The 26,894-nt window shown below is 35.3% G+C and overlaps 1 protein-coding gene across 1 annotated transcript in view; it reads left to right on the top strand.

Annotated features, from left to right (window-relative positions):
• The window catches only part of TRDN (triadin), a 360,587-nt gene that overhangs the window by 17,168 nt on the left and 316,525 nt on the right, over window positions 1-26,894 (top strand). The window contains exon 2 of the mRNA NM_001389217.1: window positions 26,107-26,316. Within this exon, the coding sequence (NP_001376146.1) occupies window positions 26,107-26,316 (210 nt within the window). The remainder of the gene's footprint in view (window positions 1-26,106; window positions 26,317-26,894) is intronic.

Raw genomic sequence — 26,894 nt, 5'->3', positions numbered from 1 at the left:
TTTCAAAATTTATTAACAGGTAAAGCAGAGGCACTGACTGATCCAAAAAAACAAACAAAAAAAACAAAACAAAAAACAAAAAAAATACCAACCCACCGAATCAATTAGAAGTAATGACAGCCTTGATTCTGTGCTTATGCTTATTGCCTACATCTCAGCTTTGTGTGTTGAGAATGTTTGGTGGAAAAACTATGTCAGCTCAGACAATCATAGATTTAAACTGCCGCCCTCCCCTATACTCACAGTGTTACTTTTCTGAAAAGCAGTTTCATTATCTGCAATAGAAAGTTTACAATGACAGTTCACAGGGTATATACAGGAGAGTGCCTAACACTACCTAACACATACTAGGACAATGTAAATATTAACCTATTTCTTCTCTCTCATATTGATCAAATACAAGATGTGGGAGATCTGAAGAATCATACATCTTTGTGGATGTATGCATGAATCAGACATACATTTGATCAATAATACATAAAATTATTTTATTTTTGCCTTCTCCTATAATAAAGATGATCACGTTCTAACTTACGCAGAGTATGCTGGGGGCAATTGTTTCTGTTCTTCCCCTGCTCCCCCCGCCACGTCTAATGAATAAAGTGTAACTTGGTACCAGTCTGGTTCTCTTAATCATTCTCAAATTATTGGCATTTGCATTCTTCAGATTTAGATTTTACCATAAAATCTCATTATTAAAAACATTGAGTTCTTACTTGTCAATTTTCTTTCACATACTAATTTCATTTTAGTACTTTATACAAATTATGAAAGTCCTAAATAATTAAATTCTTTCTTCCAGCTCTAAGAACTCGTACAAATGACTAGGGCAGTTAGGATCTTTCTAGGGTTAATTCAGATTAGCAGGCCCCCTTTTTTTTTATTTATTTTTTATTTATTTTTTATTTATTTTTTATTTTTTTTATTTTTATTTATTTATTTATTTATTTTTTTAGCAGGCCCCCTTATAAAACTTTTCTGTTACTGTGTAACAGTATTAGTAGCTTAAAATAAGTAAAAATAAATAAAATAGCATGTAGTATCTCACAGGTTCTGTGTGTCAGCAGTCCGGAATGACTTAGTTGGATTTTCCACTTCAAGGTCTCTCAAATGTGCAATAATAAAGGTGTCAAGTGGGGTGAGATCTCATTTAAGGGGGAAGTGGGTAATGACTTTGCTTCTAAGCTCCCTTGGTCATCGACAGAATTCAGTTCCTTGTGATGGTAGAACCGGCTTCAGTTTCTTGCGGGGTCCCTGAAGGACGACGATTGGCTTGCTGTCAATTCCTAGGGGTTGCTATGGTGCCTCCCAGCATGATCACCAGCAGGAGAGAGTCTTGGAGGCAAGTCAGATGTTACCATCTTGTATAAGGTGATTATGTACACATCCTTAGTTGCATCTTATTGGTTAGAAGCTAGTCTCAGGGCATGTTCACACTCAAGAGGAGGAGGTTATGCAAGGCTATACCTTGGCTATTACATAGGCCATCTTAGAATCTGTGTACCACGTCCCTCTCTAGTGCAGGATCTGATCTTAGCTGAATAGGTCAGAAACCTATCTCTAATCAGGCTTAGTCTAAAGACTAAAATCCTATGAGCCTGGGTTAAAATAGGAAATGTGTTTGTATTTATTTATAAAGGGTTTTGTTCTTCCAGGGACCAAAGTATTTGGACTCAGTTCATTTCAGTCTCCTCCAGCATTTAGATGCTTGGATAATTTAATTAAAAGAAACTTTAGCTAGCAATAGAGCAAAGGAATTTTCATGGTCCCAAGAGGTGGTTCACTCTGGAAATAGGAGATAATCATAGATCAGGACTCATGTCACTAAAAATCAGCTTCTATCGTGACCTACTTGTGAGGATGGGACATTTCTGTACCATTGGATAGGGCTGAATTAACCAGGAAAAATATTCTCCTGCTCTACTTTTTCTGGGGACCACAGACAATCTTTCATGCATCGTTTCATCACATTTTTATTTCAACACATTTTCAAGGTCAGATCTGATTTCCTACAGGTATTCAGTCTCCAGGGGTCCCACTTAGGTGCTTAGGGGCACTTAACTATAGTTTTTTCTTTTGTCATATGCTATTAAAAGCCTTAGGGACCAGACTCATTGAAACTTGCTCCCAGAAAGTCCCAGTACCTGAGTAAAAGGAAAAGAAGAACTTGGTGTCCTTATGATGATCAACTGCCGTTCATCCCTCACATTTCAGCTCAACTGTCAGTCCATGGTTAAGGCCCCAACATAGGCTTTCATAGGGCAGATACGTTCCCTTTGTAACATTTATCATAATTGCAATTGTCCATTTGTATAATTATTTAATAGATATCTCTGCCATTAATTAGTCTTGGCCCAATGAAGGTAGAGACTATAAAGAAATTTGCTCACCTTTTGATCCCCAAAATGTAACAAAGTGCTTGGCACATTGTAGGCATTCAATAAATCAGAGAGAATAAATGCATATATGGTCATATGGAGGGGGAGTTGCCAGGAGCTCCGAGCTCACCGTAGACCACCTAAGTGAAGCAATAGAGGTGCCCTGGACTGAAGCTGGGAGCTGTGTTAAGGGGAAAAAGAATTCATAATGAAAGTGGCCCTTGACTATGACTTAGCTGGGCTGATCTTTGGTGTACTTGTTTTCAGCTCTTTCCTATGGAACATTTAAATATCTGGCATTTATCATGTGTTAAATTTTAGTGTATATAAATATAAATATATATATATATTTTACTTTTGTATATATATTTTTTTACTTTAATATATTTTTGAACACCCGTAATGACTGTTACATGTGAGAAACATTCTGTTCATTGACAAGATCAACTGCACAAATAAAAATTAAGGCTGTTGGTAAAATGATTTGTACTTCTTGTTTGACACTTTATTCTTCAGTTTGCAATGTTAATTAATCAATTAATTAATTTTGCAACTTATGAAAGAAGTTATTTTCAGGATTTCCAGTATGAATTTTGTTCGAATAATTTGAAAAGGTTCTTATAATGCACCCAGCCATTAAACAATCATGAACTGAGTGCTTTTTTAACCTAGATATAGTAGGAAGCAGTAGTGATAGTGGGAGGAACAGACAGAAAATTCAATGTAGTATAGTAAGAAATATCAATGTTAGGTAAGAATAATTATGATTTGTGCACATTATATCATGATAATACGTAAATAATATACGTAAGCTCATACCATGGCCTTACCTCCCAAAGTGGGAACATTCTCTGGAAAGGATTCCATTTAGAGGAGATAGTGAAGTGAATTCTTGAAGAACCACTTTCTTTTTCTTTTCTTTTCTTTTTTTTTTTTTTTTAAGATTTTATTTATTTATTCATGAGAGACACAGAGAGAGGAAGAGACACAGGCAGAGGGAGAAGGAGGCTCCCTGCAGAAGCCTGATGTGGGACTCGATTTCGGGTCTCCAGGATCACAACCTGAGCAGAAGGCAGCACTAAACCGCTGAGCCCCCTGGGCTGCCCAGAGAACCACTTTCAAGTCAGTTGGGAGAGAACAAAAAGAAAAGTGATTGATTTCCTAATTTTGCCTCATCTATGTCTTATCAACTTTTTAAAATCCTCTAATGTAATTAATAATTCAAGGTGTTCATCAACCAGTTACAAGTATGTTCTAGGGATAAAAGTAATATGAATAAGTATAAAGAGGAAAAAGATACAAACCCATCACTTTTATCGTAATTATATTATGATTTTCTAACTTTAATATATTTGATGTAATAGTATAATATAGTTTTACATGAGGTTATGCTTTGAGTAATGCTTTACAATTTGATTTCTTTCCTAAAAACGTCTTGAGTATCTTTTTTCTTTCAGTAAATATAAATTTTCATCAGCATTTGCATTACTGTATTATAGTTTACTATACTGTTTATTTAGCCAATCCTTTTATGTTGGAATTTTATGTTGCTTTCATTTTTTTCATTATTATAAACAATACAGAAATGGTCTTATTTTTGCTCAGCATGATTAATTCCTTTATAAAAATTAAAAGAAGGATTCAAATATATATCTTTCAAAACTTGTTATTTAAATAAAAATATTTGTAAATAATACAATAATATATAATAAAGATAATATTTCAATTAAGATAAAATAGAACAATTTAATGAATAATACCTGGACATAATTATATATCTGGAAGAATATCTATCAATGATGTTGATATTGTATATCAACTTTGTTTATATTGCATACAAGAGTTAATTAATTCCAGATGAAATAAAAATGTGAATATAAAAAAAAAAAAGTCTTGATTGAAAACCTAGAAAGTTATATGAAAAGCTAGGATGAGGAACTTCCTAACTAAGGCTGGAAATCTAGAATCTAGACTTTTATAAAAGGCGGACATATTCATATCAATATGTAAATATATGAGATGATAAATAATACCATAAACAAAGCATGGAGGAAAGCAAAAACAAAGAGAAAAACATTCTATATTTAACAAAATTCTATATTTGGTCAGATATATATGTATTTATGTAAAATTCATGTATATGTGTGGATGGATTATAAAATTAAACTAAAAACTTTTTCATAAGTTTAATAAAATTAATGTAAGTGGTATTTAATTATGCTTGAAATGATAAAGCTTATACTTAAATTATTAAAATATTTTCTTCCACTCCACTGAATTATTTCATTTTGATCATTCTAATTTCATTAAATGTCCCCCTTTTTAACTTGCTGGCGCTATAAATATACTTAGCAAATTGTTTACTCATGGAAAACTTGGAGATAAACTTCGGTTGACCAATGACGATGACCTTTGAAAAGATCTATTTTCCAATATTGAACTTTGGGCTTTGTCTTTGATAATAAGCCCAATCTACCTATGCCACTACAAGTGAAAATTGAAAGCTTAACTCAGTGACATTACCCATCAAAAATAAAATAGGATACTTAAAGCATATTGTGTCATAAAAGTTGATTTAAACTATGGCTAAAATTTATAAATACCCATTTCTTTGGAGTGAAATCTTTTTGTTTTCTTTATTATTAAATAGGTTTATTATTTTTTTATTTTTTTAAAGATTTTTATTTATTTATTCATGAGAGACACAGCAAGAAAGACATTGGCTGAGGGAGAAGCAGGTTCCCTGAAGGGAGCCCGAAGTGGGACTCGATCCCGGATCCTGGGATCATGCTCTGGGCCAAAGGCAGGTGCCCAACCACTGACCCACCCAGGCATCCCTAAATAGGTTTTTTAGAAGATAGTTTGAAGCCATATTATTAGCGTTATATGCCTATTGTACAATGTCAGTCATTGGATACTCTTCTCTAAGATGTCAGCTTATCCCTTTCCAATATGTTCAGAGGAGCTTTGTCTAGTCTTGCAAAGACTACATATATACATTAAATTCTTACAATACTCTATATATCTAGCTACTTGGTTTGCAAGAATCACAATGATGGCATCTTACTGCTCAAATTAAAAGCTTATTTTGTAAAGAACTAAATCTTCCTGAATCTAGTCAACAATGATACATCATAGATTGCACCCTCTTATACATGCGGTGAAATATGTGTATATGTGAGCGTGTAAACACTTGGTATATGCATTAGTAATTATAAAATGCTAAACACTAAGATGTAATCACTTTGTTCAAGTACATATCAAGCTACTCTACTGACTAAATGCATCATTTTCCCAGAAAACCTGCTTCTTTCCCTCAATATTCTGTCTTGATGAACGACACCATCTGCCTAATATTTAGAGCTAGAACTTTAATAATCAAGTCATTGACCTTCCCTACTCTCTAATTATGACATCATTCATCTTCTCCACACCACAACTTAATCATCAAATAATTCAAATCTTGCAGATATTATTTCCCCAAATACTTCTGAATTTCAACCTTTCCTCTCCGTTCTTCACAGCATCCTCAGAGTTCAGCTCCTTACAGAAACTTTGATTTCTGCACAATTCGCTGATGGAGATTCTGTCTAAATTCCTGTGTCCTGTTACTTAAATAAACTTCCCTAAATACAAACATGATCAAGATCCTTCTGTGTAAAATTCAGCTCTGGCTGGCTATGTTATTTGTTAGAAAGCCCAACTTCCTCATCTTAGCAGTCACGGATCCTGGAGATGTCTTTTCTTTTCAGCTATCTTTCCCCTCTTCTTTCTCCACTTTGCCACAAGTGCCTTTGTCCCCAGTGACATGCTTAGTTAGACCTGCAATTTCTTAAATGCAATCTTCTTTAATCCTCTAAGCTTTTACATGTACTGTCCTGCCACCTGGTTTAAAGGGTCTCCCTCACACTCAATTTTCACAGTAGTCTGTACATGACATCTTCACACAATTAGCAAATAATGCTGTGGTTATGGTTCATTCAGGTGTCTTAACACTTGCTAAACTGCTGGAAGGTGGAATAAGATCTTGTCTACTTTTTAATCTTCCACATTTGACTGTCATGGAAAAAGTTCAATATACATTTACTGATGAATAAAAAGAGGCCAAACTATGGTCCACTTTATTTCAGCAATCTTTGGAGAACTCATCAACTTACTTCAGATAGATGTTACTTCCTTTGGTAACAATATTAACTCTAGTTTCATTTTCTTTAACAAAATAAAGGACAATATCAGTAAGGGTGGGTATGTTATTGCAATTGATGCATGTAAGAAAAGTATTAGAAGCATTCAAATTGTTAACTTCAGTTCATCCCCATTGGTATTTTTAGAAATACATGCTTCAAAGTTGAGATTTTGGTGAAGATCCAAATTTTAAAAAATGTTGCAAAGTAGCTATATGAGGGAGTTTCCAGTTACTATCTCAGCAAAAGTTTCAGGATCTATGGAAAATGGACAGTGGCAGTGAGAAAAGTATAAAGAATCTCAAATCTTTAAAAAATTAAAGAGAGCAGACCTAGGTCCATCTTTTTCATCCTCATAACCTAGAAAATTCCTGGAACAAGTAAGTGCTCGGTAAACATTTGTGAGTGAATGTATGAATGAATAAGTATGTGAATGTCGGGGGAATAAATGAGCGAATGAGTGGATAAGTAAATCGAACTCTCATTATAATACTAACCTATAGGATAAAGTAAATCAAATATAGCATCAAAGTAAAGTGGCTTGGCAAGTCATAAAAGATCGCTATATAGAAAGAAAACAGATATAAATAAGGAAACTTTAAGCATAATTTATTGTACTAAAATTCCAATAAAAGATAAGCTATGGATTGAGTTTGGTTGAAAAGACAAAATCAAGCGTTTACATTTTTCCTAATGGCATCTAGATAAGACTAAATCAAGCTGTTCATTTCCAGATTCCAATTGTGTGTTTGTGATCTTAGTTTAGATTATGTTTACAATTCATGAAAAACCAAACTTGGACAGAAACACAAGCATGCTTCTTCCTATAATGGCTTTCTAATTTCTTCTGTGCTGATTATATTTAAAAACCACCATAGAGAAAAAAAAAAGTCAAAACGAATAGTATTATGGTTGTGATTGGATTTCAATAGCCCTATGATCCATCCATTACATTATAGTAGCCTCTGGAATAACAAAAATTTGAATTCTAAATATCTAAAATTTAAATAAGAACTGATGCTAGATTGAATAATAAATCCCAATGCCAAAATTTAATTTTGTATTGCTGCATAATTTTTATGAATCTAAATTGCATACTTATTTTAAATATAATCACTGTCTTTTGGCTAAAGAAATAGTATGAAGTCATTGTTGTGGAGGAATAGCATAATGAGTCCGTTTTGTCTTTATTGCCATTTTCGGATTTTATCCTGGGCTACAGTTGCCAGTCCATAGGGCATATGGAAATAATGAGAGTCTTCATTTGAAAGATGTCCTTTCTAAAGTCTACTTCCATAAGTGCGGGGAGGGGAAAGTTTATGGTGTACCATGATTTTCATAGAGTTCAGTTTCTCTATGTTGTCAGCATCGTTCATTCCTTTTCCTTCATTCAGCAATAGATTGAGATAAGGTAACTCTTGGCATTGGTTGCATTGGAGAAGGTAAGGGGTTCACTTAAATTTGAATCTCCTATTATGCAAACTCATCTTGAAAACAGGTTGAAATATGATTTCTTTTCCCTAGAATATAGATATTCTAAGAGTAGAGACTCTATTTCCAACCCTCAGACTAGTGTGTGACATATGATTACCTCAGTAGGGTTTTGCTATTATTCTTGATGCTCTAGTTCCAGCTGATTGAGTTGACTGAACCTAATGATCTGGATTTTAGCACCACTATTTGCCAGGACTTATCACATAGTCTTTCTGAGGATCAGTTTTCTCTTCTCTAAAGTGGTAATGGGGTTAGCTCTTCAGCCTCCTTCAGGAAGATCAGTTGATATTGACTTACGTAATTTGGCATCACAGATTCTGAGGTGTTACTCAAATGTATGATGTTGTTAGCCCAATGAAGAAACAAACAAAAACTCTTGAACTGGTTATTCGTTACCTGCCAACCTGCAGTTCCCCAGTTCAGATAGAATGGGAATGTTATAGGTTGTACCCTGCAGAAAGGTGCCTGACTGAAGAAGCAAGAAAGGGTACGAATCTAGCATGTTCTCTCCTCAACAGTCTTCATCTCTGGTATAGCAGTTATGACTGCTTAGAAGAAGGAATACCGTCTACTAATTAGCACAAATGAGGCATGTGGAGTAGCTGGGGCCTTGACCAAGACCACCATTCTCTGATTCTCTATGATAGTTGACTTAGTGTTGAAAAGAAAATGTAGTCTTTGCCATGATGAAATCTGCTTTTCAAGGTACAAAAAGGGCTGCAAATTTATTCTTAAATCCTAATGGCTAGATATGCAGCAAGGGTAAATAAAAAGTGTCAATGATGGTTAGGTTCTTTAACCCATTTCAAGGTAAAGCATTATGTTGTTCATAATGGTCAGTTTTGGCCCTTAGATGTCAGAAGGGCCAATGGTAACGTGTTTCACTGTCTACAAATCCTGTCTCCATTGTCCATCCAGGAGAGTATAAAACTTTAGTGCTAAGATCTTTATTAAAAATCTATATGCAAATATTTAATATTTATCATCTCGCATTTAATTATGCAATGCCTCAAATAGCCATCTTTGACCAGCCTTCACTCTAACACAAATAAGCCGTCAAGTATGGTTGGCTGAGGGAGTGAAGGAAGGATGAAAAATCAGATACACATGGCATACATTTAAAATAAAGGTTTTTTTCGCATTAGCAAATTTTCACTTGTGTTCAGTTTTTTAACTGATAAGTACAATATAAATAATAAATTATTTTAGTTTTTTAAGGACTCAAAAAAGATGATTAAAAAGAGCCATAAATGCATGCATTGCTATTCAATAGATACAATTGTGCTGTATTAAGGCAGAATCATGCTCTTCAGAGCTCAAATTTAGAAAGCAAAAAAGGGACAATACGTTAGTCCTGTACCTACGAACACCTCCCAGAGATGCTTCTAATTACCTGTGAATATGATGGCAGTTGCTCTTCTTCCATAGCCCTCTTCCCTCACCACTTAGAACCAGAGATGTTGGATGTTTCTTAACACAAAATTCTGAATTTATATTCCATCCCTATGCAGCTGTACTTGGACAAGACTTAGGACCCCCAAAAGGCTGAGAACAGCTACTGTTGCTCCTGCACCCACAAACTTTGTTCTCACTCCTCCTTTATTTTCAGATAGCAAAGCCACCTGTCTTTCTCCTTAGCCCTTGCTCTCAGGATTCCTCACCAGTTCACTCCATTGTTGACTCGCTCTGCCTGTTTCTGTGTCATTCTCAGAAGAGCACACTGCTGTTCTTGGCTCCTTTCTCCTAGAGAGCTAAAGAAAGTGGCTGGGGTTCAGCAATGTTCCACTTGTCGACCCTCTGGGGGCTTGGGGGGAAGAAGTGCACCTTTGCCTCACATGTTACCAAGACTTCACACACTGTGATAATCTGCTGATAAAGGGGCACATGCAAAACATGCCCTTGAACAACTGCCTGAGACTGATAATACAGAGGGCATGGGGGTGGTGGTGGCTCATTCTCTAACAGTACCCATGTTTGGAGCAAAACCACCATGAGGCATTTATATTCAGGTCACCACAACAGTTCAGTAACATTTACGTAGAGCCAATCACTGCACTGGGCACCAGAAATATGCAACCAAATATTAGAAGCTTCAAGGAGCTTACATTCCAGTGGGAGACTCAGAAAAATAAACAGGTAATTGCAATATAATATGTTAGGTCTCAGGTAAATGTACAAAGAGGGTGGTCTGCAAGCATCCAGGAGGGACAATTAACTCACCCGGGAGGTTTATATCTCAGGCTGCCTGATAGAGCTGAGGCCTGAGCCGGCTGGGCCTCGCTCCCATCCCTGAGGTAGATAATATACAAACACATAAAAAAGCATGAGCATGTCTACAGTTTTATTTGTATAACAATTCAGCTGCATCATATTAAAAAGGTTTTGATGGGCATATTGAGACCATAACCAACCTTCATAACATCCTTTAATTAAAATGGGGAAATACATTTGTGCTCCAAATAACTACCTTACGAGAAAATCCTTCGGGACCCCGTGCCTGTTTAGAATAAAGAATAGCACCAAGCTGTGGAAGAGATGAACAAAAACGGCAATGCTGTGCTTTCTGTAATTGGTGGTTAATACATTTAAAACACTATGAGGTTTTCATATGAATGGAAATGCAGGATTTTACCCATTATGGGTTCTGAACGTTGGTTGGAGAAATACATTTCTGAATTGTTTACATTTCTTGGCTTTATTATAATGGTGGTTTTGAGTGAGGTGAACATCAGTTGTATACTTTGCAATGTAGTCTCTTCAAAGGAATGAACTTCTGAGCCCTCGGGGCTTACATTCTCAGTTATATAACCTCAATTATCATATACTTGAAAAAGAAGTTTAATCTTGGTACTTTAGCGATACAGACAAAATGAATGACTGGATGGAACTGGAGTCATTTTCCCCCTAAAAGAGACTTTTAAAAAGGCCATATGTAGGGGCACCTGGGTGGCAGAGTTGGCTAAACTCTGGACTCTTGGTTTTGACTCAGGTCATAGTCTCAGGATCATGATCTCATGGTCCTGAGGTTAAGCCCCACGCAAGTCTCCTTGCTCTGCGTGGAGTCTGCTTGAGATTCCTTCTCCCTTTCCCTCTGAGCCTCACACTCCCACTCTGTCACTCTAAAATAAATAAATAAATCTTAAAAAGGGCTATATTTATTTGGAAGAATACTTACCACTATTATCAATAAGAGATTAAGTTAAGGAGAACGTGAACAAGAGAGGGAAAGGAATTAATAGTTACTCTGCCTACCACCATGCTAAATATTTTGTTTCTCATGATAACCCGATGAGGTCATTTTAATGATCTAGGTTTCACAGGTGAGCACTAAGGGCCAGTAGCTAGAAAGGAGAAAAGCCAGGATTCTAACCCAGCACCGTCCTTTTCCATCACCGTGCCATATACCTCCTCTACGCCTGATAAACATTTAATAAATGCTAGCTTCAGTTACTATTCCCCAATTTTAAAACCATTAAATATCTATTTTTAAGTTCCTACTTTGTCAGTTGTTCTCCCAAACCCAAAGAGCAGGAATTGGCAATCTTTTCCTGTAAAGGGCCTGACAGTAAATACTGTAGATTCGCTGGGCCATATGATCTCAGTTGCAGCAGCTCAACTGGGCCACCATAGCAGGAAAACATGGAAAATAGACAAAAGACAATAATAAATGAGTAAGTGTGGTCATGTTTCAGTAAGTGGAATCCGGAAGAAGGAGGAAGGGGCAAGGTGGAGAATCAGGTGGAGTTATTTCAGACCTAGGCTGTGGAGCACTCAAGTTCACCGAAGAATGCATTCTGGGTTTGCTGGAGTGTATAACTAACTGGAAGGGATGAGGGATCGGAGGTAACAGGGCCTCAGAGGTGGAGCTGGCAATTACACAGTCCGTTGGATTTGTGTTGCTTGTGTACAAGCACATCTAATGCACCTAGGACTTTGCTATAGGTCACATTCCCTTAACAGCATTTCCTGAGCACTATGGTTTTCCTTGAAGAATTTTCACATCCTTTCCCTGTCACCTGATTTTGGTCACTGTAGGAAGGGAGGGGCCAACCCCTGCTTTACATTTGCAGAGCCTGACCTCTTGCAGACAGGTATGTGATATCCCCAGGGTTCCCCAGTCGGCCCTACCCCAGCTCCCAGTTTCTTGCTCCATCCCTAACCGTTTGCTGTGGACCTGTGGCATATTCTAAATGTCTTTTTAAGATGACCTGACAAGGCTTTCTCTGGTTACTCTTTCCTTTCAGAAGAACCAAAGCCATCTTTAAAAGAAGATAAAAAGAATTCTTGAATGCTTTTTAATTTCTCATTTAGATTTGCAAATCTATTTATGGAAAAGTCCACTTAGCAGCTATTCAGTCTTTCATCAGGATCCATTGCAGGGCAAATTGATTTTGTCCCATTCATTAATAGCTTGCTTTAGGTCACAGAATCTGAGGAGGATGTGACTGCAGAAAGTGCCATATGAAAAATAATAAAATATTGTGTCGAAGGAAGCGCTACTAGAATAATGAATTTTTAAAAAGACTTTTATTCATAAGATCTATGAAAAGTACAAATGAACAATGGAATAAATTAATAAATGATTTCATTAAAATGTTCTGCTTTACATAATTAAGACTTAGATTTTATAGATTATACTCAGTTTCAGTTTCATGAGAAACAATTTGCAGGAAACCAGGAGATGTTTCTATTTTGCTATGAATGCATTTCAGTCATGTTATGGAATCTATGGGTTCACACATTGTAGTTATTTTATGAATAAGGAAATGTGGTTCTTGCAGACAGGGTAACTACACTGTTTCCATATTACAGAGGCATATCCTGGGCTGGAACCATATTTAGACTTATTTTTGCTTGTTTGTGTTTATTTTTTATTTCAGTTGTTAGGCCTTTTCGCTAAAGAATGATGATTTGGCTACTGAGTATTCCTCGGGAAAGAATGATAAATAGAAAGACTTTCTTTTTTAACACCAAAGATGTATCTAAATAACAATAAAAAATATGTCCAAATCTATTTTTTGACATTTTGCATTATGGCTCTTAAGTCATTTATTAACCCTAAACAGTTTCCAGTGTTATAAATATGTGAGGGCAGTAGATTTTGCTGGGTAAATTTTCTTAGGATCAATCAACAAATATTATAGCTAGGATTTCATTCTGTTTAATTACACTAATGCATTAGGCATTTCTTAATTATTAGAGCAAATTATTCTTTTTCTAGGATAAGTGAAGGAAGCATATATTCTTTGGAGAAACATTTTTATTGTAAATATTTTGATTTAGCAATCATTACTTTTTTTATGACATGTTATAATTAAATCATATAAAGTCTACAGCCTATAATAAAATTTTCTCTGAAAACATAACATCCATGAATGTTGATTCCTTTATTTACACTATGGTTTATATATTAAGACATAAAAATATGAAATATCTGGTTAAAGGAATCTAATGCTTCAATTTAGTGAAAAAATGAATAGATAAGAAGCTATGTTAAATATCTGACCTAGTTGCAGTTACTTTGGGTTTTGATAATCTATCATTTCATTAAAATATGTTGATGGCATTTGCCTGACTTGTGGTGTTTGTATGTTTATATGTACATACATATTTTAAAATACAAATATTTATACATACAAATATTTTCAAAATTTAATGTTTCTATAACAGAAGGAAAATAATAGAGCATTATTACCAAGGCCACCATTTGAATAATTTCACAGTTTCAAGTTACCTTTGCAATTTGAAAAAGAATTAAAACTTTCTTGACAATTTGATTAACGCAAGGCTTCATTTTACGTAAGTCATTAATGGTAATGCCTTAGAATAGATTTAACTTAATCTTTCACAAGATAATTTTGGTGATAATATGGCGAAGAGACCATGTAGTACTTGTCATGGGTTGGACTGTGTACCCCTACCCATTATCTGTAAGTTGAATACTTGACTCACCAATACCTCAGAATGTGACCTTATTTGGAGATAGAATCTTCACAGATGCAATCAAGCTAAAATTAGGTCAACAGCATGGGCTCCAAGCCAATCTGATTGGTTTCCATATAGAAAGGGGAAAATTTTGAGATAGACATGCACACAACGAGAATGTTGTATGAACAGGAAGTCAGCCATCTATAAGCCCAGGAGAGGGTTCTGGAGGATTTTTCCTCATTGTTCTCAAAAGGAACAACACCTTGACTCTAGATTTTGGGCTTCTAGAACCATGAGGCAAAAATTTCTAAGTCACTCAATTTGTGGTTCTTTGTTATGACTGCCCTAGCAAACTGATAAGTGTTTAATTCTTGCCAAATGACAAATCAACTTTTTACCATATTAAGATTTGACAAACCTCACCCATATGATCTCCTTTGATTATTAACCAAATGTTCTTTATGAGTAACTGTGGCTTCTGAAATGACTGTTTCTCCCAGGAAATCATGTATATATCCATATATATCTCCCCAGAAAGTCTGGCTTGTGTGACGATTTTTAGTTTCTTTGGAACAGAGATGCTATAGAAGCCTAAAGCAATATAATTATGATCAGTTTTGGGACTAGAATATTAGCCATTATAATTTTCTCCTGAAAACTGCCTTAGCAAAACTTTTTTTATGATGTGATTCTTTTTACGATCTGTAGAGTCTTTTATAGGAGACACATTTAATCAGAAGTAAGATGTGGAAAAGAATCAATGCTATCTTTGAAGAACTTCCTCTAATGCTGAACCAAAGAGTTCAATATTCAAATTTGAATATTAATGTGTTCTCCTTTTGTTATAAAATTAAAAAGGAAAGTGATTTTTTAATGTAAACAAAAAAAAAAGAATCCTGAACTGCTTTCCATTTGTTTTCTCCTCTTCTAAGATAGAGACATTGGATTTCAAACATGTTGTAAAGCATGGCACTAGAGCTGTGTTACTCGAGGGAAGGCTGCTTAGTAATTTCCAAAAGAGTATGCTATTGGGCAACCACAATTCTATAAAGCTTGCTTTATGGAATCTGCTATGGCTTGCTGATACTAATGCAGTTGTAATGCTTGAATAAGCTTAGTCAAATAAAGCTTATAAAAATGCTCACTCCATAGAAATAACTGCTCTGAATGATCTAAATGTCAGAAATACTGGTCTGTCAATAGTAAAATCCTATTCAGATAAGCTGTTTAAAATGAGAGGATAGGGGATTTCACCATTCTCTGTAACACTGATGGTCCCAACACTTGGAATTAACCCTGGGCTGATTGAGGATAGTGGCTTCTCTTGTCCACTCCCCAGTACTGATACCATAGTTGAGTCTAACCTGACAGTAAATACCAAGCAGGTTCTTAGAGGACCAGGTCCTAATTTTCCATTTATTTCCTACTCCTTGAGGTGCTAAGGATATAATTTTATCTCTAGACAACTCAATCAAAAGACTGCTCTTCTTCCTAGTAAAACTGAAATGTTGAAGAGTGTGAAGGAGTTAAAAAAAAGTTCAATTATTCATCATTTTGTTTTTATCTTTGCTTTTTAAAATTGTTTTATTTCAGAACTGTAATTGGCCAGAGACAAAGCCTTTTATTAGTTGCCAATGAGTGGCATCTTCCAGACATTAAGTTTAAGATCAGTATTTGGTCTGTTTGGACAAACAATTCAGAAGATTTAATATTGGGGACTAAGCAATACTAATTCTTTGGAAACTCTGACAATGAGTAGACTTTAAAAAACTGGTTCTATTTAACTCCCCTGTTTCAGTTTCCTTTCGTATCAAAGAGGATGAGAATACTTGTTCTGTTCTATAGATGTGCAGCTTTATCAGCTGTTTCTAAAACTCTATGGACTCCTTAAAAGAAAGATTTGTATAAAGTATTATTTGTGTTTACCTAATTGCTTGCATTTTTAAAATATGAGCATGGATACCTTAATGTTCTTTTCAGAAATGCATAAAGGAGCCACAAGCTCATTTAGAAGTCCTTGAAAGGCACAGGAAGCTGCTTTTTTCCTATAGATTAAATGATTTTAAACAACACAGCAAATTTTATCTCTCTCTAAATTTTTCGCCTGCATTTTCTTCATGAGGTACATGGACTCAATCGAGAAAGGTGAAAGCTCTGGCTATGCCGCTCTGTTCTGAACTTTTCAAGTAGCTTAGTAATGATGTGAGTTCAAGTTAAACAAAATATAATCATATCCTATTACAGTAGTGCTTAATTCTAAGTATTTATCTTTTTTCACGAAAATTATTATTTTGCTTCATTGAAGATTTAAAGAATTTGATGGATCTATTTTCAGTCAAATTATGGCGATAACATTAAATCTGGGGTAACTATAGAAAGTGTCCATTTATGTTATTCTTAATTTAAAGATGCAAAAAATAATGATACTTTCTTACAACTTTTATTTTAAAAATCCCTGGGGTACTCAATTAAATTAGTGGTTATATACTCTATTATTGGTTATATAATGTTAAATTGGCTATACAAGTGGTTATGTACTCTAAAATATCCTTATTCATTTACATGTACATATGAAAAAGATGAAATTTTTAAATTATCACTGCTTTTCCAACTAATGGAGGGAAATTTCCTTATAAATAGAAAACATAGGTTCAGTTTTATTTATATTTGAGTATATCAAAAAACGAGCCAGGTTGATTCATGAAACAATTACCTAAGAACTCATACAGAGAAGTAAACTTGAAAGAAATTTAGATCTTCGTTCTTGCATTTTCTTAAATTTCCTGAATGTTGCTGATGAGAATGTGAGAAACCCATTATCTTATATGAGTATAGTTTTAAGAAGAAGCTTTACATGGAGTCCTTATTATTATTACTGAATACATATATGTGAAAGGAGTATGAATACCTGTGTGCCTTTATGGAGGGTTTCGGGGGAGATTGTCACACTTCCTTAATGAAAATAAAGTAGAAGCTATTGTGACACTGCAATGGTAGGATTATGATTCCACATTGGGTAAAAGCAACAGGAGTTGACTAATTCTTAAGGAATAGTTGATTTCCATGAAAATATCTTTAAGAAAAAGAAAGGAAAAAACACACATTAGAATCAACAAATCATGAAAAGCTAATGATTTTGAAGCACTGAGTTCAGTATTTTTTTTCTGAATTGAAATAGCATGCCATTACTCAAGCCTTTTCTATTTCAGTAAGTTTGTGATTCAATGACAATGAATGCAATTTAGTAGGAGGAATGCTGGGGCTAGGTAAAACATTTCAATTATGCATATTTGGCCCAGGAAGAAAATGGAGTCAACCCAAACATAAAATGCTAGAAAATTAATTTCTCAAAAGAACTTCAGTATAGTTTATGGATTTTATGCCTGTCCTGTTCAAATCACATTTGCTAGAAACCAGTCTACTTCTGTTTGCCTGAAACCAAATCCACAAAATTTGAGAGACTTTCTGTGGGTTCTATCCCCAAACCTCAAACTTATAAAATCAGACAGACCCTAAGACAGCTTATCTTCTTGCATGATATTTCCTGCATTTATGAGGTGAGGATGGATTATTTTCCTAAAATAAATCAGATTGAATCTGTCAAAATAATTGTTATAAAAAGGTGATCTCATGGATATTGTTGATGAATTTCCATCCTTAAACTACCTCACGATATGTAGTACCCTCTGACATTTTGATTTGGGCAACTAGGGAATGTATTGGTAGTAATGGACCGTGGCCATGATTTCTATTATTTTAACATGAAATATATAGCTCTATCAAAATAGCTATGCTTATTAATGTTAAAATATATTAATATTCATTGACCAATTTTTAAATAATCAAATAGAAATATGCATGTTATGGACTGAATCATGTCACTCCCAAATTTACGTGTTGAAGCTGTAATCCCCAACATGATAGTATTTGGAGAGAGGGCCTTAAAGAGGCAATTAGGCATAGATGAGATTATGAGGGTGGAGCCCTAATGATGGAATTAGTTCCCTTATAACAGGAGATGGTAGAGAGCTTTCTTGCTCTGTCTATCCCATGAGAGGACACAGTGAGAAGGCAACCATCTGCAAGCCAGGAAGAGAGTCCTCACCAGAATCTGATGGTGCTGACACTGTCTTCTGGAATTTCTAGCCTCCAAAACTGTGAGAAAAAAAAATTTCTCTTAAGATATCCAGTCTGTGGTATTTTGTTATGGGAGCCCTCACCGACTAAGATGATACGTCAGCATGTATTTGTAAGTTGACCATCAGCAGTTTTATTCATCTGCACATTTACTGTGCCTGAGCTGGTTATAGAAACCAGATGTTGCACCTTTGGGCGGCAACAACCCTAATAACGTTGCAGATCCTAGTTCTAATTGCCTCATTAGAAAAAGGTGTGTCTGCTTAATTATTGACATTATTTAGTAAATATATGCAGAAATATTGTGGTTATTTAGCATGGTACTTTTTAAAAGCTGATTCCTTTTAGCAAAACTTATGGTTTTTCACATTTATTGTTTACTAGGACCTCACAGTGTAAAAAGTGCTGAAGTACTACGTGCTATGAAAAGGTAGATCAGGGCAGCCCAGGTGGCTCAGAGGTTTAGTGCCACCTTCGGCCCAGGGCGTGATCCTGGAGATCTGGGATCGAGTCCCACGTCAGGCTCCCTGCATGGAGCCTGCTTCTCCCTCTGCCTGTGTCTCTGCTTCTCTCTCTCTCTCTCTCTCTGTGTCTCTCATGAATAAATGAATAAAATCTTAAAAAAATATATCACTTACTCTCAACCTAGAAACTTGTTAAACAACAACAAAAAAAAGAACTCTCCAAAAGTCAGGATGATTTTATGTCATTGTATTTATCAAAAACATATAATCATAGCTAGAAATAATAGTGTTTATTTCAAAAGAACACAGAAATAGCACTAAGGAGTTGAAATTCTTAAGTTAGATTTTAAGAGAGGAGTTTTTTGTTTTGTTTTTTTTTAATAGAAAGAAAGGAATTCATCAGAAATCCTTGCCCACTTTAAATTGGTAAAACACAATGCATTTTATCTCTAATGTGTTAGGAGCTCAACACATTTTGTTTCAAAAAATGAACTCTAGTTACGTAATCATTATAGCTCTTCATCTCTAAAGTCAGTTTACTATTTGTAGAAATAGTAGTAACTGCTAAGTTGAAGATGAAAAGTTCAAAAGGTAGGGGCAGGCTGAGCTTACCAGAGTTAACAAAAGAAAAAAAAAAGACATCTCTTTTAATTTGTAGGAAGGGCTACTAAACTGAAAAATGGACTAGTGGGTCATGGTAAGGGACTACCACTCAGGAAGAGAGATCCTGCCTCTCACTCACCCAGAACACAAGTGACCTCTTCTTAGAAAGAGTACCCCAATATCTGAATTTGACCCTGAAAACACCAAAAGATTTCTTTTTATGTAGAACCACGACAATGAAGCCACTTGAAAATGAAGAGATTTTATTTTTCAAAAATGAGAATAATTTAAAAAGAATCTGGATAGATTGTTCTGAATGATCATTCCTCATAACACAAACATTGAAGGAAAAGAATTATTTGCATCCCTAGCCATAGCCAGAGCATCACTCAGAAACTGTGATGGCTAGTAATACAAACATAACCAAAATATTTTATATATTCTCATATAACTGGAAAGTCCAGAGGTCTTTCTGACTCTAAACACAGCTGGCTCTGTGAACCTACACAGTGGAATCTGGATCCTGCCTCCTTCCATCTTGCAACAGACTCTCTAACCAATGGGCTAGAGGACTACTGGTAGACCCCACCAGCTTGCCTACCTCAGCAGAAATTGAATGTCATTCAATAGCTCCACAAAAAAAGGTGGAGGATTCTGATTGTCCATCCCTATATGGTCATAGGCAAAAGGGTGTTCTGAATGGTCATGCTTGTTTTAAAGAACCAGCCTTATGGCTGGACGTTAAATGAGGGTTCACTTTCTAGTTCTACCACTAGAAAAAAAAAAAAAAAACTCATCTGCTGGAAGAATATAGGGAGTGGATTGATAGGAAGGATTATTAGTTAATGCAAAAAATAAGTATATATTGGCTACCTCTGTAGGTAGATTAGGTTGCTAAATCATTCTCTGAAATATCATTACAATGATTGCATCTTAAAAATCTCAGGAGAAAATGTGGCAATTTAGGGTTTTCATTGAAATTAGCAGGAGATCTGTTTCTGGTGTGAGACAAAGCCACTTTTACCTTGAAAGAGAAAAAATAGGGTTTTTTTTTTTCAAGTGCCTAGAATCTGAATTCTTTTAAAAATTACTCTAGGGGGATCCCTGGGTGGCGCAGCAGTTTGGCGCCTGCCTTTGGCCCAGGGCGCGATCCTGGAGACCCAGGATCGAATCCCACGTGGGGCTCCCGGTGCATGGAGCCTACTTCTCCCTCTGCCTATGTCTCTGCCTCTCTCTCTCTCTCTCTCTCTGTGTGACTATCATAAATAAATAAAAAGTTTTAAAAAAATTACTCTAGGTATTTATTATGGTTTATCAAACACACACACACACACACACACAATTATCTAAAAAATATATCTCAAAGCACCTAGGATTATTTTGACAGAGACGTTTTTGTGAATTGTCATGGTATATCTTGCCTCTCAAAACCTATTTTCATTCAATTTATATATACTTGTAGAAAAATATAATTTAATTGTCACAGATGTCTATGTTTGTGATACATGGACATTCTGCAGACACCAGGATTGATAAAAGATGGATTTTTCATTTTTCAACTTTACTTGCCAAAAGATCTTTTTAGCAATGTTTCTCCAAAATTCTTACTTACATGTGTTTTCTGAAACACTGAAATATAGTAAAGGTCATTCTTACTTGTAATTGGGAATTACATTCTTAATATAATTTTGGAACAAAACATATTTCTATAATGCCATTGTAGTATATACTCCCTCTCCGTCCTTTGTTCTCATATTTTTGAAAGAAAAATACAACATTGGAGTACTCCACAAACCACATCACATTGGAAAATGCAAAATTCATAATTAATGCTTTAACATAATAAGAATGTAATATTTTATTTATACCATTCTAGAATATAGGTGTCTTTCTTGAGCATCCTGGAAGAGATTACATTGTCAGTTTCCCCTAGGAATAATAATGGGCGAGTGTACTTGGCAGTTTGATCTGATTAATAAGGCATGATGAGGTTAAGTGACTTCTTTTAGGAGGCATATGATTTAGTCTTCAATGCCTAACTTGACTACAAAACTGGGTCTTTGGAATCATCATTACATAAGCAGCCCCTAATTTTACTGTATGGTACAGAGTCACACGGCCTTTCAGCCAAGTCCCCACTTCTTTTGAAGCTGATTTTAGCCTTCTGGCAATCAAAGTAATTTGTATGAAATCAGAAGGAATGGAATGAAAGAGTAGGCATGGAAAGTACCGTCACATATCCTGGCTGCTCTGCGATGCCAACTTTCCAGGAGCATTGCCTATGTCAAATTTCTCAGTAATATTTACCTCTCATTTTTTCCACCATATCAATAACTAGCTCTTGTCATCTTCAAAGTACTTCTCAAACATTAAATAATCTCAGATTACACACTCTGCTCTTCACATTTATCTTGACCAGCTGTCAGAGAAGGCAATTTATTTCCCCTCCATTTTATTCCTCTTGGCTCGGTGTGGCTTCTGCAGTAAATTTGAATGGAAAATGAAAGGTACAATTTAGTGTGTTTCCATAACAAAGGAAACACATAATTTTCTGTAAGCTGTATAACCTTCAGATTACTTTCAAATTGCTTATAGTTTTGCCTTCTGAGTTGGATGCACAGAATATATTTTCAACATCTTTGAGCCTTGATTAGTTTTTAAGTGGAAATTTTGAGGATGTGAAGACAAAAAGAGAGGAAAAAAATATAAAAATCATTTGATTTTAACATTTTCATTCATTTAATATATCATACCATAATTATTTTGGCAGGATTATGAGGTGCGATAAAATTTGGGATTCATAATAATATCAGTACTTTTAAATCTGAAAGTTCACATTTTAACACTAAACTTGCATTGCTTTCTGAATTTATAGTTTCTCATTTTTCTGATAAAAAAAGAAGAAGAAATATGGAAATTCTTGTCCCTTTAAAATTTTTTTGTTGCTTAAAGATGTGACCAGGAAAAAGGAAATGTGACCAAGATTCAACTAATTTGTATCAAATCCTAGTAAATTTGTTCTTTTGGTTTCAAGATACCAAGCAGGTGTGTATGATATTGCCTACAGAAATACTCTCTAACACATAGTTCACTGAAGTGAGTCTGAAGTGCAAAAGCAATTCTTCTGGTGTTCTCCATATAGCAGTAGTAGGAAGTCTTCCAGAGGTTAAAAAACTGGAGATTGGCAACATATCAACTTTCAGGTGGCCTCTCCTAAACACTTGTAATTCACTTACTCTCCAGCAAATCATTATTCCGAAGGTTTGATTCACTTGTAGCCCCACTTGGATCTTAAATTGCACTTCGAAGCACTCCTATCCTTCATCCATTTTCAGAACTGCCGTTAGAAGTGATGGGAATTTGGCACAAAAATCAATGAAAGGATATGATATGAGTTCGTTCTAATTTTTCCTTCTTTGAGATCCATCTCAAGTACAGTGTGTGAAATCTATTTTTTAAAGGTATTTTTCCATGTTGCTAACATTTCAACTAAATTGAGTTCATGACCTTGGGATATGTATTCACATAGCTTTTCAGGAAAGAAAGGTTGTCGCTATTGTTAATTTCGACCTAAAATCATTTCAAATTCTTAATTAATTCATTTTACCACTGATCTCCTCATCAGCTTTTTAATCTATTAAAAATATGGGGCTAGATTTACTATCATCTCCTAGAAATGTTTGTGTTAGTTATGTTTGGTTATTATTAATACCTACTAATATATATCTTGGAACATATTTGATTTTTTCCCCCTAGTTAGTGATAGGATTTTGTGGCACTTATTCTTGTCAAGAGGATAGCACTATTTATTGGTAAAGAAACAAATTTAAAAAGTAACACTTTATTAACTAAACTACTTAATTATGCATGTAGTATTTTCATTCCTCCCCCCCAATAGCTAAGAGTTTTCATATGAACTGGATTCAAACTCTCAACACCCTGTGTATACAGCTGTTAGAAGTTTCAAAATTTGTCTCTCTGGTTTAACAAATTCCATGAAGCTGAAAACATTTGCATTGTAACAACATAACTTTGTTATAGATCATCTCTCTTGATTGGTTAACAGACCAAAACACTCTCCATTAATATGAATAAATTACAGTCTGTGTCCTTCTGCATCACAAGGAAGTAAATTAATTAAGAAGGTCATTGAAGGAGTCCTAATATCCTACCTTGGCTCCCTGAAAATATCTTAGCCTAACGTATAGGCTTATTCAATGAAAACAAATGCCTGGATTTATTGAAGAGTTAGTCTTTCAATCTCTACCGTTGTTTCTGAGGTTAATCTTGCCCTCCTGGCCTTTCCTTACCATTTTAGTAATGGTTGTACTAGCCATGGAGGTAGCAGTAAAAGTAATGGCAATGGTGATGTTGAGAATAATGAAGATATAGTTTAGTTGCTGTTGTATTGCCATTTACTGAATAATTCGATGTAGCAGGAGATTTGCCAAGCAACTGACGTGAGTTATTTCTCTACCATCATAAACGTGCGAATTGAGTCTTATCATCCTCCGTCCTCAGTTACGGAGGTTTCTCACTCAGAGGTGAGAAGCAGTAGTGACCTTCTAGCCAGGAAGTTAATCCCAATCTCTCTTGTCTATAAAACCTGTGGCCGACCTGTTTTGCTTTACTGTTTCCATGATAAAGCTAGACCTCACTGAAAGAAAGAATTGTGCCAGGTAGATAAAGAGGTTGAAAGATTGAAAGGAGCACTTTAATTCCACTCTGAGGCCTTCAAGGAGTACAAAGAATTCCCTTCAGTTTGAAAACCCTAAAACCTTCCAGCTGTTATTTAGCACATTCTAAAAGTAACTACAAGTAGTTACTTTCCATTTAGGTGAAATTTATTTTGTGCAAGGTGTCAAAGGTAAAAAAAAAAAGTGTCAAAGGAGTATGAAAATTTGGAGTGCTTTGTTTTGTTTTGTTTTGTCTGAGAATGTAATTTTGAAGTAAAAACTAGAATTAAGAATAGTTAATTGTTGGGCTCCTGGGTGACTCAGTCCGTTAAATGTCAGACTCTTGATTTTCACTCAGGTCATGATCTCAGGGTCATGAGACCGAGCATGAGGCTCCATACTCAGTACGGAGTTTGCTTAAGTTTCTTTCTCGCTCTCCCTCTTCCCCTACGCCACTGCTCACATATGCTCTCTCTCTTTCTGTAAAATAAAGAAATTAAATCTTAAAAAGGAAAGAAAAGAAAGAGGTAAACAGGGTAGCCTGGGTGGCTCAGCGGTTTAGCACCGCCTTCAGCCCAGGGCCTGATCCCGGAGACCCCGGATCAAGTCCCATGTCAGGCTCCCTACATGGAAGCCTGCTTCTCCCTCTGCCATCTCTCTCTTTCTCTCTCTCTCTGTCTCTCATGAATAAATAAATAAAATCTTAAAAAAAAAAAAAAGAGGTAAACAGTTGAGGGGAAAAATGACAACATAAGATCAGATAAAATTTTGCTATCATATGTGTGTGTTTGTGTATGTATATGCATGACATAATGTATACACTCTTGCAATTATTAAAAATGTATAAATATGTATAAATAAATATACATGCACACACATAGATATATAAATATATACAGACATATGATTGTGTACATGTATATGTGCATACGGGTTTTAAACCACCAAATGGAGGTTTATAGCACATTGAACAAAAAATTTCCCAAGATAAAAAATATAAAGGGAAAATAAATATACCAAAAGCTTATCTCTAGTGATCCAAGAATTACAAATGAAGCAGGATTTTCCCCCTATGTGATTGCAAATAGTTTGAACACCGGTAATACCCAGAATTGTCGAGGATAAGAAAACAGAGACTCCTGGCATGTAAAAATTTCAAACATATATACTAATTTTCAAACACATATATATACTCTAAAAGATATAAAAGCAATAATGTTATTTGTCCCAGAAATTCTATATATGGGAAAATCTCCTAATGTAAAAATTATTAATGTGTGCAGAGAAAAAAATCCACCGTATCCCAAGATAGAAAGCTTTTTTACTAAATTATGCATAGCCACGAAGTGACGTGCCATGCAGCCACTGAAGTGGGTATTTTATGGAATACATACCGCAAGAGAACATGTTTATTATATATTGCCTAGTAACAATAAAGGAAAGAGTGATGAGGACTTCAAAAACAAATAAGACATATTTATATATTTAAATATATGTACTGAAAAGTAGGTATAAGTAGAACAACATTGATAACAGCTGTTTCTGGGTCATGAGATTACAAATAATGATCCATTTATCTATTTATTTTGCTATTTTTAAATATTTTTTGAATCTTTTCCTCCATAAACATGTAGACCTTTGAAAGCAGGGATAAAAGGGTTACTGGATATAATGAGATTTTCCAACATCATTCACTTCGATCTTCTGTGCCCCTTCACAAATAAAAATGAATGTCCTCCATGGAAGAGTCAATTATATGGTTAAACCAGGATATCCAAAAAGGATTTCATCCATTTGAACTCCTTGATCATTGATTTCGTTTCTCACCCGGGGAGATAGTTTTGCTCACATTCAGAACTGACATACGAACCTAAATAAAGGGAAAAGGTGTCAGAAAAACAACTCGTCTAAAAAATCCATTGCCTTTGACGGTAGTGAATGTAGGCGGCAGTAAGGGAGAAGTAAAAATGATTAAAGGTGATGACAAAGTTTGTGGCTTCCATGGAATTATTTACAGTGTGGAGGAGAGGAGGGATGCTAATCACTAGGGCAGGTGGATTTCAGAGCTTAGGGTAAATCCTAGGGAGGTGGCAGGAGGTGTGGCCCTGCCACTGAGAGGCATGTGCACTATAGAAAATGATGCAAACAACCCAATAAATATATAATCTGTGTGGGGGTTTTGGTCATTAATATTTGACAGGAAGTTCTAAATTGTGATTCTTCCTTCTGAATGTTTGATTAGGAAATGCATCTACTACCACAACTGTGATCGACAGCAAAAATGGATCTGTGCCCAAATCCCCTGGAAAAGTGCTGAAGAGGACAGTCACAGAAGACATAGTGACAACATTCAGCTCCCCAGCAGCCTGGCTTCTGGTCATTGCTCTGATCATCACATGGTCAGCTGTTGCCGTTGTTATGTTTGACCTAGTGGATTACAAAAACTTTTCAGGTAAGATCCCTGGAATGTGGGTTTTAGATGAAAAGAAGCAATCCTGCCGTCTTTGTTGCTTGTCATTTCATCTTAGTGTGAGACATGAAGCTCCCCATGAATGTGCTCGAGTGTCAGGGAAGGCTGGTTTCCCTCTCCTCCATTTCCTTCTATTCTTCTTTGCCTCTTGTAGTGAGTGATTTCAAATGAAATGTATTTCCATATTTGTAACCCCGAACACAAACTGAAGGTTACAGTTTCACGAAGATAATGATTCAAAAGTTTGGTGGAACAGGGATTTTATCAATTTAAAACCAAACTGAACCAAATAAAAAAAACTTCTGGACAAGTGAAAAATTGTGTAAAGCATTTTTAAGCCCCTCTTCCATCTGGCTCCAAGCTTCTTTTCCAGACATTCTCTTTGCTCCTCCCATCAAAACATCCTATTTTGAGTTTCTGAAAATAAAGAGTGTGAAAAGGATTTTCCCAGAATTACTGATAATGAGATACTACATCTTGAGTGGCCATGTGTTCTCATGGGTTTGGAGTAAAACAGGAATAACACAAATGAGGAAAGACAGATTTTCATTATGGCCCAG

Source organism: Canis lupus, chromosome 1 (genome assembly GCF_011100685.1).
Source record: "Canis lupus familiaris isolate Mischka breed German Shepherd chromosome 1, alternate assembly UU_Cfam_GSD_1.0, whole genome shotgun sequence".
NCBI lineage: Eukaryota > Metazoa > Chordata > Mammalia > Carnivora > Canidae > Canis > Canis lupus.
This window is presented reverse-complemented; position numbering and strand designations above follow the sequence as displayed.